We start from the raw sequence: 14,135 nt of genomic DNA, 5'->3' as shown, positions 1-14,135 counted from the left end.
ATCGCCGAAATAACGGAGACCCAAACAAAAGTTAGACAATATTTTGTCCCTTTTTTATTTTCGCTGGGTTCCACTTGAGAACGTCGCCCCAGTTGCAAACTGCTTAAGTGTTTATAATTTGTACAAAGTTTTCAGCTGCCATTTGATTTGGGGCTGGCCCCAGTTGGGGGCTTGCCCAATCGGGCGACTTTTCAGCATTGTGCCTGCTCGCAGTCGCAGCACTAACTGTTGATGGCCTTTTTATAGACTCACCTGCAGCTGCTTGACGCTCAGGTGGATTTCAAGAGTTTTGTTTTCAATAAAAAAAGTTTGTGGGTCTTTACAATGTCCTTTCAACCATCCAGGCAGCATTTTAAATCATATTAAAAGATTAAGATCACTATATCAGAATTTTTCAATGTATTCAAAATAATTAGGAGAACTTTACAATCTGAATATTTTATCTTTTGTCGAGACAAGCTTATTTCTAATGAAATCTTAGAAACCCAATTAAAAGTTAGTTAAGTTCAAGTAATTCAATTGTTGCTTATAAGGTTTATTAAGATGTGATCTATCCAAAAATTAAATATTACGTTTTTTATTTTTTTTATATTTATATATATTATATTATTTATGTATATTATGTTTTATTATGTGTATATATTTTTCTATATTAAAATATTTATACTTTTATATTTTAAAATTTTTATTAATCTTTTCTATATTATACTTTTTGATATTTATTTTATTTATTTTGTATAATATTATATTTTTATATTTCTAGTAATAATTATATTATTTATATTTATCTATATTTCTATTTTTATATTATTTAAAAAAATTTATATTTATTTTATACTACTTTATACTATTTACTATTACTATTTACTACTATAGCATTTACTATTTAATCCGTTAAGCTTCGCAGTTGAATTAACAGTTATGTGGATGACATTGGTAAAGTAACAGCGCAAGAGAACGAAAGAGAGCGAGCTTTTTGCCGTATGTAAAGAGAGTTTCTGGCTGAGGAATGGGCGCAAAGGCTTCCTGCCATTCCTTAGCATGCCACACAAAGAAGACATGAATGATTGTCATAACCGGAAGAAACTCACAGCCGAGTTATCTAGAAAATGAATGGCATCATTTGCAAATCGCCATGTCTGCTTATCAGACAATGCCAGGGCGCTGAAAATATTGACACAGACATTTATTGACAAAGGGATTTCATCAATTCCCAAACAAATATATCGACATCAAGAAATCTCTTGCCCCATAATCCCATAATCGGAATAAGCAACTTGTAAATAAACAAATTTGACAGTTTTCGAACAACTTTTTTAAACAATTGTATATAAGGAAACAGCTCTTAAAATATTTATATAAACTTTTATAAAATCAACAATATAATTTTGATTCAGTTTAACATTGGATGTTCAAGGTTCATTGCGGCAAATGATGGAAATACGGCGTGTTTTCGTAACGGGGTTGCCAAGGAACTTGGAATGCTCGTTGGCGAGGATTTCATGTGTGAAATTATAGCGCGCTGTGTGGCTCATTATGTAGAGCGAACGACGCGGCAACAGGAGATCCGCATAGAAGTTGTTCTCTAGCAACGCCGCTGGCTGCTGCCGATACGCGGTGTCCTCGGCGCTATCACTAGAACCGTTTTGCTGATACTTCTGAGGATCTATGCGAACCAGACGCATCACACTGTCGCTGAGCAAACTGATGCCGGAGATGGTGTTGCCGCAGTACTATCATAGAGATATACTATTAAGGTATTCCTAGGTGATGACCCGACAGACTTACGCGGACGCTGTCCACATGTGGCTTGATGACGCCATCGGCGGCTAGATCCAAAATGTGCACGTAGGGCATGATGGCGCCATTGAACGCCACCTCACGCACACGCTCCAAGAGCTCACGATTTTTGGGATACCACTTCTTGCGCTCTGTCTCCCGAAAGCCATGAATCGCCTACACGAGAGTTAGCTTAACAATAGCAAGAGTGCTTTGATTATCTGCCAATACTCACATCGTCCCAGTGATCAAACTCATAGCGCAGTCGGCTCATGTATGGCTCAATTTCTTCATGCAGTTGCTTCTCCTCGGCCTCGCTTATGAAATCTGGCACGATACGCATGTCCTGCTCAAAGTCTTTCCTCTCCGCTGATGGCCAGACGCCATGAAAACTTGTTAAGCCGGCGCTGCTTTTGGTTGCCGCAACTAGTTCGAAGCAATAAAATCTATAAATCTTGCCATTTTTAATTTGTAAATAGCTACATACATACCCGCACGATGGCATCGTCTTAAAATTTGACGAATTAGTTCGCCACGATATTGAATAACCATTGTTTTGCAAAAGAAAGTTACACAAACTTCTTTGCCCAAGTCCTGCGAACAGCTGTTCGGTTATTCAATAACAGCAAAATTGACGATTTACCCAGCCCTGGCTGCAAGCGCGCAAAGTTGTTACGAAGTTATCGTTTATCGGTATTTGAAACAAAAAATAATCGAACAAAATAAATTGATTGTACAAATTAATACATTAATTAATAAATATTGACAAATCGCTTGATCTTAAATTTGTTTTTCTTTTTTTTTTTTATGACCTGTGAGCAATAATTGTTTGGGCAGCACAAAAAGCCGTTCAATCTATTTTATTGTATTACTCCATTTACGTGATACGGATTTACCTGCCACAAAATTAAAAGGGTTACGAAAGAAAACAAACAATTTATAACGCAATACAAAAGCGACGAGGGTTGAGTGGGTGGTTGATTGGAGGCGGATGACTCTTCCCCTGCTGTTGCCGCACAGCAATTCAGCGGAATGTTGCTTGGCATTTTTTCAAGCAATTTGACGACCCGGCCACAAGCTGATTACATCAATGCAAATGTAATGGTAGGGTATAGGCTGGTGTTGGTGTTGGAGTTGGAGCTGAAGTTGCTGTAGGTTATAGGTGGCTGTATCAAATGGTCTTCGGTCCAGTTCGGTACACACTTCTTGCAACATTGCGTAGTCTATGCTTCTATATATAGTGCAAATAGGCGCAGTATATTTCCACAGTAAAAAAGAAAGAAAGGAACCTGACCCAAAGCTCTCTCGCTGCGCATCTGTGTATCTGGTATTGTTCATCTGTGCGCCAACGTGCGTTGGTGTGTAAATGATAAATGAGCGAAGCACTGTTGCCCGTACGTTCAACTGTTCCGGCACCTCAGGCAACGCCATCAACGGGCTATTAGGCGCTATTGTCCTTTCACGTTGCTTTGTTCGTCTTAGACAAGAGAAAACCTTCTCCCCGAATAATGCCATGAAATGTTGTTTCTCTCTGACTTTCCCCTTCCGGCAGGGTTATAAAACAGAATTCTTACAAAATAAAATGTGATTTATTTTTTCGTCATTAATACACAATTATAAAATAAGAGAATGTAAATATTCCATGGCTTAACTACGTTTAGGTGTTGTGTATCGGCTGACAAGTATAAATTAAGAAAATTACTATAGATTAACATAAGAACACATATTTCAAGATGTTTAACTAGGATTAATTAAAGCATAAAGCTTGGGTCAAGTACTTAACAGTTCTTAATTTCGGATATAACTGTCTAACATTGTAAACTTTATCAAACTTAATAATTGTACTTCTAATCCTACTTGTAATCGAGTTAACTAATTTTGTATGGGCTTTCGAACACGCTTGTGACTCAGCGCCTGGGCCAGGAGCATACGCTTGTGCTCCAGCTGTGTGCAAAGCCCAAAGGACTGCAGAAACGACTCCTTGGGACTCTGTGCTTTGGCCTCGCTGTTTACCTGCTGCTTCTTGAGGCGCGCTCGCTCCAGAGCTGCCTGCAAATGAAGGCGACTGGCATTCACAGCATCGCTCTTGCTGGCATCCTCAGATGGCGTTGTCTTTGTTGCTTGTTTGCTGCTTGATTTAGGCGGAGCAACAGCCGGAGGAGCTGCAGCTCGAGCAGGGGGAGCAGCTGGAGCACGAGCAGGGGGAGCAGCTGGAGCACGAGCAGAGGGAGCGACAGAAGCAACTGCATTCACAGCGCCTTTCTTTCTGCCGCTAGTTGTCGATTTTGTGGGCTTTGTGACCTCCGTTTTGGTGCCTAACGAGTTCTTCTTGTCTGCGTCGATGGTGAAGTATTTGCGAAGCAATTGGTTCTCTGTGGGCCGCTCTCTGACGGTATGTGGCTTGAAGGGCAAGAGGCTCTTGGTGCAGACCAACGGGACAATAGCTTCACTGACCATTTCGCTGATCAGATCGCTGTTGGGCTGCAGCTGTTGCTCCGTGAAGGGTAAGCAGAAGTTCTCGATGTCCTCTTCTAGACGAATCATCAAAAATTGGCACTCTGCATTGATCTGATGCACAGTGTCTTCGATTTCGAGTAGGTAATTGTTTTTAGTCTCGGGATCCTTCAAAATAATGGAAAACATAAGAACTTGAAACTGGCGTGTTCTAATCGGGTGTGACCGGTTAGTAGATACCCCGGAACTTGAGCAAGTGCGAGTATCGATGTAAAGATACTGTACAATTGATATAACGTAGATAAGTTAGAAATTGTACTGTGGACTATATACAAAAATCAAATCTCTAATTCTCTAGATTTTAAAGTTTTCGAGATTAATGCAGTCTCATGGAAGGATCAGTCCTGTCGTCTTCGAAGTTTCAGAATTATTTTCAAACCCTATTATATCCTAAGCTCTATACCTTGTTCCAGGGTATAACAACAACAATAACAACTTACGGCGTCTGCTTGCCCGGCAAAGACATTTGTGATTGTCTGCAAAAATTAGAGGACACAATATGAAAATCTATTATGATGAGTCAAATCGTGCGCTAACAAAGAGTACCTGATGTACGGAAAGATAGTTTTTCATAGCGCGCTGGCAATAGATTATGTCGTCGAGTAGTTTGGTTGGCATCTTGTAAAATTGCTTGAGATAATATTGAAAGAAACTGTGGGCGCTGTGCATCGAATTGGCTTTGCGCATTTTGATGAGGAACGCCGTGATTATCTCGTGACGTTCCTTGACGGAGAAATCGTTAAAATTTATGGATTCCATTGGGAGTAAATAAATATCAGCGCATTAATTCCACTTATGTTTTGATTGTGTATTTTGATGCTTCTTTTGCCGCTAATTTATGCCCAGGGTTGATTGGCATCGATAGTTCAACACGTTTTCCAACACTGAGCCGCTCTTGTGCTTCTGTGTTGCTGATTTCGATTAGTAAGCGGATCTTGAGCGTTAAATTTGAAAGACAAAAGTAAATGCTCAGGCAGAAATGTCGATTATATATTTATGCATAATATCACCTGGCTGTTTATCTGAGTGAGGAATTATTATTAATTATTATTTTTCTACAATTGAATAATAGATTTTATTCTATTTTACTTCTCTGAAGTAAATTTCAAATCACAGCGTAGAGAAAGAAGGAAAAATAAATCGTTTACACTTTTAAATTAATTAGCCCAACAGTCTATTAAAGTAATGATAATATTTTAATAATAATTGGGAATCCCCTTCTCACAGGGCGCCAGAGGCAGAAGAAAGGGCGACATACTTTCCTTTTTTCATTTTATATTTTGGTCCCTTGCCGCTTATCAACTATACATTTTGCCTTAGATATTCCTGGGATATCCCACGCAACTTAAAGGCTTTTCAGCGTCGGTACGTTTAGTGCCAAAGTTTTGCCTGCGACGCAGAAACCGCAAAAGGGTCTAACCAATACCACTTCCCCCCTGGACTAGTCAAGGCATAATCTCCGCAAGGCTTTGTCGTCGCCACAACAACAAAACGCAAAAGCAAAACTTTAACCAGACAACACCACAAACAAGCAACTTAAATCTTACAATAAGCTCTGCCATCCCAGTCAGAAATACGATCAATAAAGCTAACTTAAAGCTCAAACTCCTAACTCATTGATTCACGGCAATGGCTACGGCGTTGTACGGCCATCAGTTAGTTTAAGTTTGTACTAATTGGATGTGTTTTGCTTGAAAACGATTTTAAATTTATTTATTTTGTAGACCTAACCTATCTAAATAATCATGTGAATCATCTGAGAATATCTGGCAGAAATCACTAGAAAAAATCTCATCTCATATTTTATTAACTCTCATTAGAATTAGATTGTCACATTAGATTTTTTGTAGTCCTTGCACTCGTAAGAGATTTTTTTTCATATCACAAGCACTTTTAATAAATTGAACTATAAAATTAAGATCTATATAAAAATCGAGTTCATTAAAAACTCTAAGAAATCAGTAAACAACTTTATGAAAGGATGAAGAAGATATTTATTGAATATTATGAAAGATACAGTTTGACATAATGTAGTTTAGGCATTTATTTTATAGGGTACATACATATATACATACCATTTTTAAGCTTTTTAATTTTAAATTTTTTTTTTTTTTTTTTTCATACGCTTGTGTCAAAGGAAAGTTGGATAGCAAACATAAACTGATTTTTGTAAGGGAGTTCAATCCTGATTTAGTAAGGTCTTGAATTGGGTTATCCAATTTCAAGATTGATAAAGTAGTTTGAAGCTTGTGGCATAAGAAACAAGCGAGTGTCTAAATCAGTTTTCCCTTTACATTTTGTCCGCGCAATAAGTACCACGTTAAGAAAAGTAGATAAAGTTTCATTTTTTGTTGCTTTGCAGAGTTTTACCGCTGAAGTTCGCGGCGCACGTCATCTTGGTCTTCGGGATGGGACGCACAGGCTTTGAGTCGGCTTTCAGATCGATTGCCATGACACTGGAAAAAATCTGCTCGATATCATTGCTCGAGCGATTCGAACTGCTATCGGACTTGAGGAACCTGGTGCATATTTGGAACCTGCGCATGTCGAACTCCTTCCCATAGAGCTTGTACATCTTGATGGTCTTCTTGACGAGCGAAGCTCGCATCTTCAGATCGCTCACCGTCTTGATGAGGGCTGCAAGTGCGATCTCGCAGCGGCTGTGCTCCAGATAGTAGCCATCCGTCTGGCAGCTGCTGATGATGGCCATCACCAGCTCGGCCAGCGGCTCGTTCAGCACTCTGGCCAGCTGCGGCATATCCTCCTTGGCGAACACCGCCCCGGCCAGCGGAGTGAGCACAATCTCATCGCGCTGCACCAGATGCGGCACCAGCTGGCAGTACTTGGCCACAGCCAGCAGACTGGCCTGCTTGAAGGTCAGCTCTAGATTGCCGTCTACCAGGCTGGGTTGCTTCGGCGGTGCCGGATTTCGGGTGTGCAGCACTATGGTCACCCTGTTCTTTATTAAGTAATCCTGGGCGTTCTTTGTCTGCAGCGACATTCTCTGAATCTCATCGAGGTTCTTCGCCTTGGCCTCTTTGGCCTCCTTGCTGTACTCGAAGATCACCTGCTCGGCGAACCGGCGACTCACTGTGGCATTCGCATAGCTCGGCTCGGCACAGAAGTCCGGACAGATCTCAGTGAAAGTTTTGATCAACTTTTGAAAATCAAAAATAAATTTTGGCTTGGCGGTTTCACTCATTTTCTGCAAGGAAATATAGAACTTCACATTATATAATATTGAGTTTTGCCTTATATTATATTTCTAGTGTAGAAATTATGCTTGAAGAAAAGAGACCAATAGGAGAGATCGTAAACGAATGCTATATCTTCTCACATTAAATAATAACAATAAGGGACACATTCAACTGACTTTGACTCTGTTAAAGATACATAAGATAATAACCTAATTAGATTTTATGAGACTACTAGTCATCATAAAAAAAGCCTCTCTTCTTGCGCAGTTCTCAATAGTTCGCTGAGTCGGAGGAATCTCTATATATATATATGTATGTATGCCCAAATATGTCCATCAAAACTGTCTACATCGTACATCAACAGAAATCTTGCTAGTTGTGCGACGTTGTGTGCTTGTTTACAAATCCATATGAGCTTATGTGCGAGTTGTTTTCCAGCTAAGCTCGAGCTCCGAAACTACATACAGTATTTCTACTGACACACTGAAGGTTGTCGTGGAAATCTCTTTAAGGAATGAATATTTCCAGGCTATTTTCACAATATAAGTTTAAGTAATCTGCATTTTTGTTCTCTTTTTAACAAACTACACTCAAACATATACCATATTCAGATAAAATATGCATATACTCGCATTACACACTACACATATATTACATACATATGTATGTTTACTAAATATATGTATATAGCACTTCGAATCAGTTTTATATCTGCAACGAATTGAAATACATATATTGAAATTGTAATCTTTGTTTACATTTCTTTTGTTCTTCTAAAGACCGACAGCGGAACGTCCGATATCTTAATGCTTATGCCTTTGCTTATAGTCACGAACTGAAGTTTGCTCGAGTGCGGCGCAAAACAAAAATCAAAATCGGTCAAGTAATGAGTAAAGAGACGATATTCGATCCCGCCGCGTATCTGTGTATGTGTGAGACATGAAGAGTCTCACCAGGGCTGCAGTGGTTCGAGCGATTCGATACACGATAAAGCACCCAAAGCATATAAAATATAATATTTGTTGTTGTATGCAAAAAGTTGTACAGAAATGTTGCAATTAATGAATGAAATTATATAACATAGGCTATAAATAAAATAAAATATGAATGGATAATTACAAAAAATTAAATTAAAATATAACAAAATCGAATTAGTTGGATTTCGTTTTCTTATTAAAGAAACTGAACAATTATGATTAAATTTTTTAACTTTTTAATATCTATGTTAAAAAAAAAAATTTGTTTTTAGGTGTAGAAAATTGACTAGAAAATAATAAAATAGACTAAAATGTAAATTAAATTTTGTTTAAGTTGGGTTTTTCGTTCAACAATTATAGTTTAAGGAATTATGTTTTTAAGTTTAGATTTTATAGGTGCCCAAAGTTTTTTTAGGTGCTGGTTGAAATCAGCTTGAACGTTCCAAGCCGAAGGCCCCAGGTGCCAGTGCTTAATATTTTAATAAGTTTATAAATATTAACTCAATGTATAATAAATAAATAAATAAAGTATTTCAAAGTCGACTACTCCTCCAGCCTATTCAGAGACGATGGGCGTATACTTACACATATGGCTATTAAAAATAAAATAGCACCGCTTGATTTTTTTTCGACTTTTTAGAGCTTTTTTTTAAATGTATAAAAACGTTGAATACTTTTATAATAATTGTTATTTGTTGCAATTATTTTTGCTTATATAAAAAATAGGCAGATCAATACACTGATAAATGTATCGAGGAGAACTTCTTAAACTTTGCATTTGCAAGTGGTGCTAATTTGTTTTTCCCAGCTGTATGTATTTGTCTGACTCATATAATAATATGAACAGCTTACTATTAGAAATACTACTTTACGCAAGTACAGTACATCTATAATATAATATATAATAATGTCATCAAGCAGTAGCAACTTTGTTCTTTGGGTATTTAAATACAGTCATACTAGCTAATAAATTAACTTTATGTTACAAACTCATTGTAAAGATTATATAACAGAAAATTATATCAATAAGTTACTATAACAGTATAGTATAGTATATAGTAATAGTTTAAAATACAATTAGTAACACAGAGTGTCCTCTGTATAAAGAGTTGCAATCATTTTGTTGTTGTTCTTTATTTAGTGGTCAGGGAAAAGCGTAGAGTATCGTATAAAGCCTGATAAGCGCGTACAATACAAGACAGTTAAATGGTAGTCATAAAAAGTATTTTCCACTGGGAACTCTGCAGCAAGTGCGGTCCAGGATGGAGCTACCCATTTGCATATGCGTGTGTGGGTGGCTCCTGGTTATTGAGTCGCCGAGCTGTGGGCTCTGATCAATTTGCATATGAAATGCTTGTCGCATATCCGTAGTATTGATATTTCGGAATGCCAAAAAGCAAAACACAAAATGGAATAGCAAAATAGCAGCGACAACAAAGGGAATGGCATAATGGGCAGCGAGCAGGGGGGGGGGGGGGGGGGGAGGTGGGGCTTACACATATATCGCCAGCTGACAAGTGACACTTTTTCAAATTGAATTTTTCATTGGCCCCGGACGGCACGAGGGGTGACAGGAGAGGGCGGAAATTCAACAACCGGTGACCAGACAAGTGCTTAGGATTGAGTTATGGATGTGGATTCGGATGTGACTTGGAGCTGGCTGGGGCTTAGCTGTCAGCCCGATCAAGTCGTCTGTTATGGCTGATATGTGACAGAGCTCAGACTGACACACTCAAACACAGAAATCCATTTTGAGAACTAAATCAACAAATCAACAACAAATTGTGCATTTTAGATATGATCAAAAATCGTGCTAAGCCAATCCCCCTAATGGAGCCGGACTATAATGTCATACTGATGCCGATAATATCGGCGGTGCTGTTGTCCTACAATCGGCCCGTAAGCTTGGACGAAATCGTCGATGGAGTCATACAGTTGCTCAGCTCCCAGCGGGAGAAACATAGCTCGCTCGTCTCCTCAAGTCTCGAGGTCACGTCTGATTCGAGCTATGCGCATATTGTGCCCGCACAAAGAAGGAAGAGATGAGTGTGTCCTTCCAATGCCAATCGATCGATCATAGTGATAATGGGTTTTTGAGAATATAACAAATTTATTGACATTTCGAAATATAATAAAAATGGGGGCATTTAATTAGGCAACGCGATTTCTGTACATATTGACAACCCTTTGACATCTTGGATAATTGTATAGTTTTTGAAATTATTAGAGGCATTGAATAAGAAAAATATATATTTTAAGATTGCTTATATTTGATTTATGAATATTGTTCATTGGAGAAATTCGTCATCAACTCCCAGTGAGAGCATCTGGCTGCTAATCCGGTCCGAGTAGTCAAAGTCTTCCAAAGGCTCTAGATATGAGCTAAGCCGGTCCAAGTAGTCAAAGTCTTCCAAAAGCTCTAGATGTGAGCTAAGCCGGTCCAAGTAGTCAAAGTCTTCCAAAGGCTCTAGATATATGGATGAAGCCATTTCGCTTTCCAGGCTGCTGCTTGAAGGTTGCTCATATATCATCTCCAGTGTGTCGCCGCTGAGAGGATCATCCGCAGACCTGACAATGCTGCGTAAGACGGCGTTACCTTTGGACCTGCTCTGATCGCCTGCACTTGGCTGTGAGGGCTCTGCACCTGCTGCTGTGTCGTTTCGCTTGGAGTACTTGACGTAGATATCGTACTGAGCCGCGTCATAAGTCTTGCCATGCTTGGCATAGAGCCGCATGGTCTTTTCGCGCAGCTTCTGCCGCTGGACGGCTGCAGGAACTGTCACCTCAAGGGCGGCCAGTGCAATGTGGCACTGGCTGTGCTGCAAGTGGAAGCCGTCGGTCTGGCAGCTGCTGATAACTGCCCTGACCACCTCGTTGGTGTCCACCCTGCGCTGGAGCAGTTCTGTCAGCTCGACGGCAATTTTCGAAATGTTTTGTGGCAGAAAGACAGCGCGAGCCAGTGGGGTCAAGAGCACCTTATTTCTTGGGTTATATTCACCGAGCAACCCGGTGCACAGTTTGCTGACTGCCAACAGGCCAGCCTGCTTGAGAGTGAGATAGAGCTTCTTGTCTTGCAGCTGCGGATTAACATTGACCGGGCGCTGGAAGGTGTGGGTGTAGATGTAAACGCTTGTGCCCTCATTAAAGATTAAGCGCCACGTTTGGGCTGATCCACTCTTCTTAATGTGCCACATCTTGGGCCCAAGCTCGAAGAGCACTTTGTTGGCAAACTTCAGGCTCTCCGATTTGTCAGTTTGATGGGACTCGCCAAAGTCCGGGCAGATCTCACTAAAAGTTGAGCACAATTTGTTGAAGTCAAAGCCGCTTGCCATTGTTTAGCTGCGCAGTGAAATATGAGAAAGGAAACACAATAAAGTACTTTATTCCATTTGTTTACCACTGTATAAACATACACACACATATACATATATATATATTCGACTGTTTACATTCATCAGCACAAATTAGAAAAAATATTCTTGCCTTGTGAAGCCAAAATCGATCTTTCATTCCTCACTTCCAATATCCAACTGACTGACTCGTTTGCCACTTCAGGCTCCCCGAGTCGTATAGGACGAGAGGAGAGTGAAATGAGTCTCAGAAGAGAAAATTAAATGAATACTCTCTCGGATATGATTGAGATACAAAACAGAGTCGAGTTCGACATATCAAACTCTATCGGCAGCTAAACTTCATATTTTGTTTATATATTCGAGTGAAAAGGCTTATGTGAAATAAGGTAAATAAATACCATTGTATAGCTAAAAGAGATATTTTATTGTTCCAGTCGGACACACCAGCTACCCTGTAGGCATATGATTCGACAAACAGTGGACTCTGAGCGCCTAATAATAATTTATATAAATTTCGATAATAAATAAAGAACTTTCTATTTCATTCTATTGGATAGTAATATTGCGATCAAAAGCTGTTGATTCATAGATAGTGTTTATTTTTATGGCATATGCCAGTCAATAAATAATAATTGTGTAATTCAACATCCATATATCTATATATATACATTAATTAATAAATTGAAAAATTAAATTAAAAATTAAATCAACATTTCGATTTTTAATGCATTCTATTTATTATCATTCAACAGAATTGTTTACTACCAACTGCTAGTTCAGATAGCTTCCAAAGAAACATTCATAGTCTGTCTAGCCAGACAGCTAAAATTCGATATTGATATACTTATGAATATATCAATTTCTCCCTTTCTATTGTTTTAGTCTCTATTAGTCAAGTCTCCTTATATAGCTAGACATTCTATGTATTTAAGTGCTGGCTTTCAGATTACGTTTCAAGCTCAGATCGAAACTAATTCTTCAGAACATTCACAGCTCAATTATATTTCACAGCTGAATTATATTTTATTACTGACTTTTTGAAAAGAAACAAATAAATGAATTAAATAATTAAGGATGCAAATCATTTTCTATTTCTATTTCAGTTATTTTCCATTTCTATTTCTATTTTTATTCGTATTTGTATTTAATCTATTTTCAACATATGTACAACACAGTATGAGGAGAGTACAGTAGGATATAAGAAAATATTAGAAAACTTTGCTTATACATAGAGTTAGAAGTCAAAGGAGAAAAACCTTAAGAGAGCTACAGTAACAATATCTCAAAGGAGTAAATATTATGCTGATATGTAGAGACTTTACAGGGTATCATGCAGTCAGGCTCTCCTAACTAGATCAGCTTTGTGTGTGTATTTCATATTTAGTTGCGAGGGCATAATCGAATTCGGAAGTGAGCCTGTTAGCAACAAGATTATGCATTTCCGAGCGCACATGTTGATATTTTGCCACTTAGCAATTGAGTGTGTGTATGTGTGTGTGTGTACGATTAAATAATTATATCCATCTATCTATGTGTCTATGTGGAAGTAATGCGAGCATAGCTGTGTGCGTTGTTGTGCCCCTATTCACTGCAATTAAGGTATGTGTGATAGAGCGTAGGTTTACTTGGCAACCAAACCCGATTCACTGGCGACCTGAAGTGTGAAATACCCTTAAATACATCGTTAATCAGTCGGTGATAATAAATAGGCTAATTTGCAAAGTCTAAAGCATATCTAAAGCAGATCGTCAGAGAATAAATAGTATTGAATAAAGAGTTGATCAAAATCAGAAGCAGCCTTGAATAGTAGTTGGGCCCTCGTAGTTGACCCCTTTAGTGCGTTACACATTTCGTGATAGAATCAAAGCACGCTCTGCAAGGGTATAAAAACAGAAATTTGATGACCGATTTCCGACCGAGCATCTGATGCCCAAATGTGTGTGCTTGAAATTCTGTCTGTCGGGCTGCGAGGGGTAGTTAAATTCGAAATAAACTAAATATGCGTATGAAAAAAAGAGCATTTACCGCAAACATCAAAATTTATGGTGCGTTCATAGCGAGAAAAACAGCATTCAGATCATAGGCTAGGCCTAATGACACAGGCATAATAATTATCCATAAGGGATGTACATATGAATACAAATTATCTTTAATTCTTTTTAGTTTATTTACTTTCAAATGAATACTGCAAGCAAAAATCGAATATTATCTTAAAGCAATCAAGTTAAGTAAATGATAATTAATTGAATTAAAATTGGAAAACAAAATTTTAAGTACATAATATTGTGAAAGTATAGTTAAATTATATAAAGTTT

At 38.4% G+C, this 14,135-nt stretch overlaps 5 protein-coding genes across 10 annotated transcripts; 1 reads left to right on the top strand and 4 right to left on the bottom strand.

The window, feature by feature from the left end:
- Positions 1-1,292: 1,292 nt before the first annotated feature.
- Positions 1,293-2,430, bottom strand: LOC108612654 (RNA demethylase ALKBH7, mitochondrial). Of its 2 annotated transcripts, none has more exons than XM_018005605.2 (4): positions 2,271-2,430; positions 2,015-2,205; positions 1,789-1,956; positions 1,293-1,733 (listed from the first exon to the last, which is right to left on the bottom strand). In XM_018005605.2, the coding sequence occupies exons 1-4, from the start codon at positions 2,329-2,331 to the stop codon at positions 1,413-1,415; spliced, it is 741 nt and encodes a 246-aa protein (XP_017861094.1). In that variant the 5' UTR covers positions 2,332-2,430; the 3' UTR covers positions 1,293-1,412. The 2 variants fall into 2 exon arrangements, with proteins under 2 accessions (XP_017861094.1, XP_089323135.1); XM_089467009.1 differs by having other exon boundaries at positions 2,267-2,414.
- A 916-nt stretch (positions 2,431-3,346) lies between these two features.
- On the bottom strand, positions 3,347-5,402 carry LOC108612662 (uncharacterized). Its single transcript, XM_018005614.2, has 4 exons — positions 5,304-5,402; positions 4,840-5,227; positions 4,734-4,769; positions 3,347-4,401 (listed from the first exon to the last, which is right to left on the bottom strand). The coding sequence occupies exons 2-4, from the start codon at positions 5,050-5,052 to the stop codon at positions 3,652-3,654; spliced, it is 999 nt and encodes a 332-aa protein (XP_017861103.1). The 5' UTR covers positions 5,053-5,227; positions 5,304-5,402; the 3' UTR covers positions 3,347-3,651.
- An 861-nt stretch (positions 5,403-6,263) lies between these two features.
- Positions 6,264-8,402, bottom strand: LOC108614591 (uncharacterized). Of its 3 annotated transcripts, none has more exons than XM_089467730.1 (2): positions 8,150-8,402; positions 6,264-7,498 (listed from the first exon to the last, which is right to left on the bottom strand). In XM_089467730.1, exon 2 carries the CDS (start codon positions 7,493-7,495, stop codon positions 6,635-6,637), a length of 861 nt encoding a protein of 286 aa, XP_089323856.1. In that variant the 5' UTR covers positions 7,496-7,498; positions 8,150-8,402; the 3' UTR covers positions 6,264-6,634. The 3 variants fall into 3 exon arrangements, with proteins under 3 accessions (XP_089323856.1, XP_017864264.1, XP_089323855.1); XM_018008775.2 differs by having other exon boundaries at positions 8,249-8,399; XM_089467729.1 differs by lacking the exon at positions 8,150-8,402 and adding an exon at positions 7,700-8,092.
- Positions 8,403-10,216: 1,814 nt separating this feature from the next.
- Positions 10,217-12,206, bottom strand: LOC149269420 (uncharacterized). 3 transcript variants are annotated; one of them, XM_089467852.1, is made up of 2 exons: positions 11,881-12,206; positions 10,217-11,806 (listed from the first exon to the last, which is right to left on the bottom strand). In XM_089467852.1, the coding sequence occupies exon 2, from the start codon at positions 11,797-11,799 to the stop codon at positions 10,756-10,758; it is 1,044 nt and encodes a 347-aa protein (XP_089323978.1). In that variant the 5' UTR covers positions 11,800-11,806; positions 11,881-12,206; the 3' UTR covers positions 10,217-10,755. The 3 variants fall into 3 exon arrangements, with proteins under 3 accessions (XP_089323978.1, XP_089323979.1, XP_089323976.1); XM_089467853.1 differs by having other exon boundaries at positions 11,885-12,206; XM_089467850.1 differs by having other exon boundaries at positions 11,951-12,202.
- On the top strand, positions 10,265-10,605 carry LOC108614592 (uncharacterized). The gene has a single exon (XM_018008777.2). It carries the CDS (start codon positions 10,265-10,267, stop codon positions 10,511-10,513), a length of 249 nt encoding a protein of 82 aa, XP_017864266.1. The 3' UTR covers positions 10,514-10,605.
- Positions 12,207-14,135: the final 1,929 nt, after the last annotated feature.

Source organism: Drosophila arizonae, chromosome 4 (assembly GCF_054131065.1).
Source record: "Drosophila arizonae isolate 15081-1271.41 chromosome 4, UAZ_ARI_1.0, whole genome shotgun sequence".
Lineage (NCBI taxonomy): Eukaryota > Metazoa > Arthropoda > Insecta > Diptera > Drosophilidae > Drosophila > Drosophila arizonae.
Note: the sequence above shows the minus strand (reverse complement) of the source record. Positions and strands in the feature narration are given on the sequence as shown.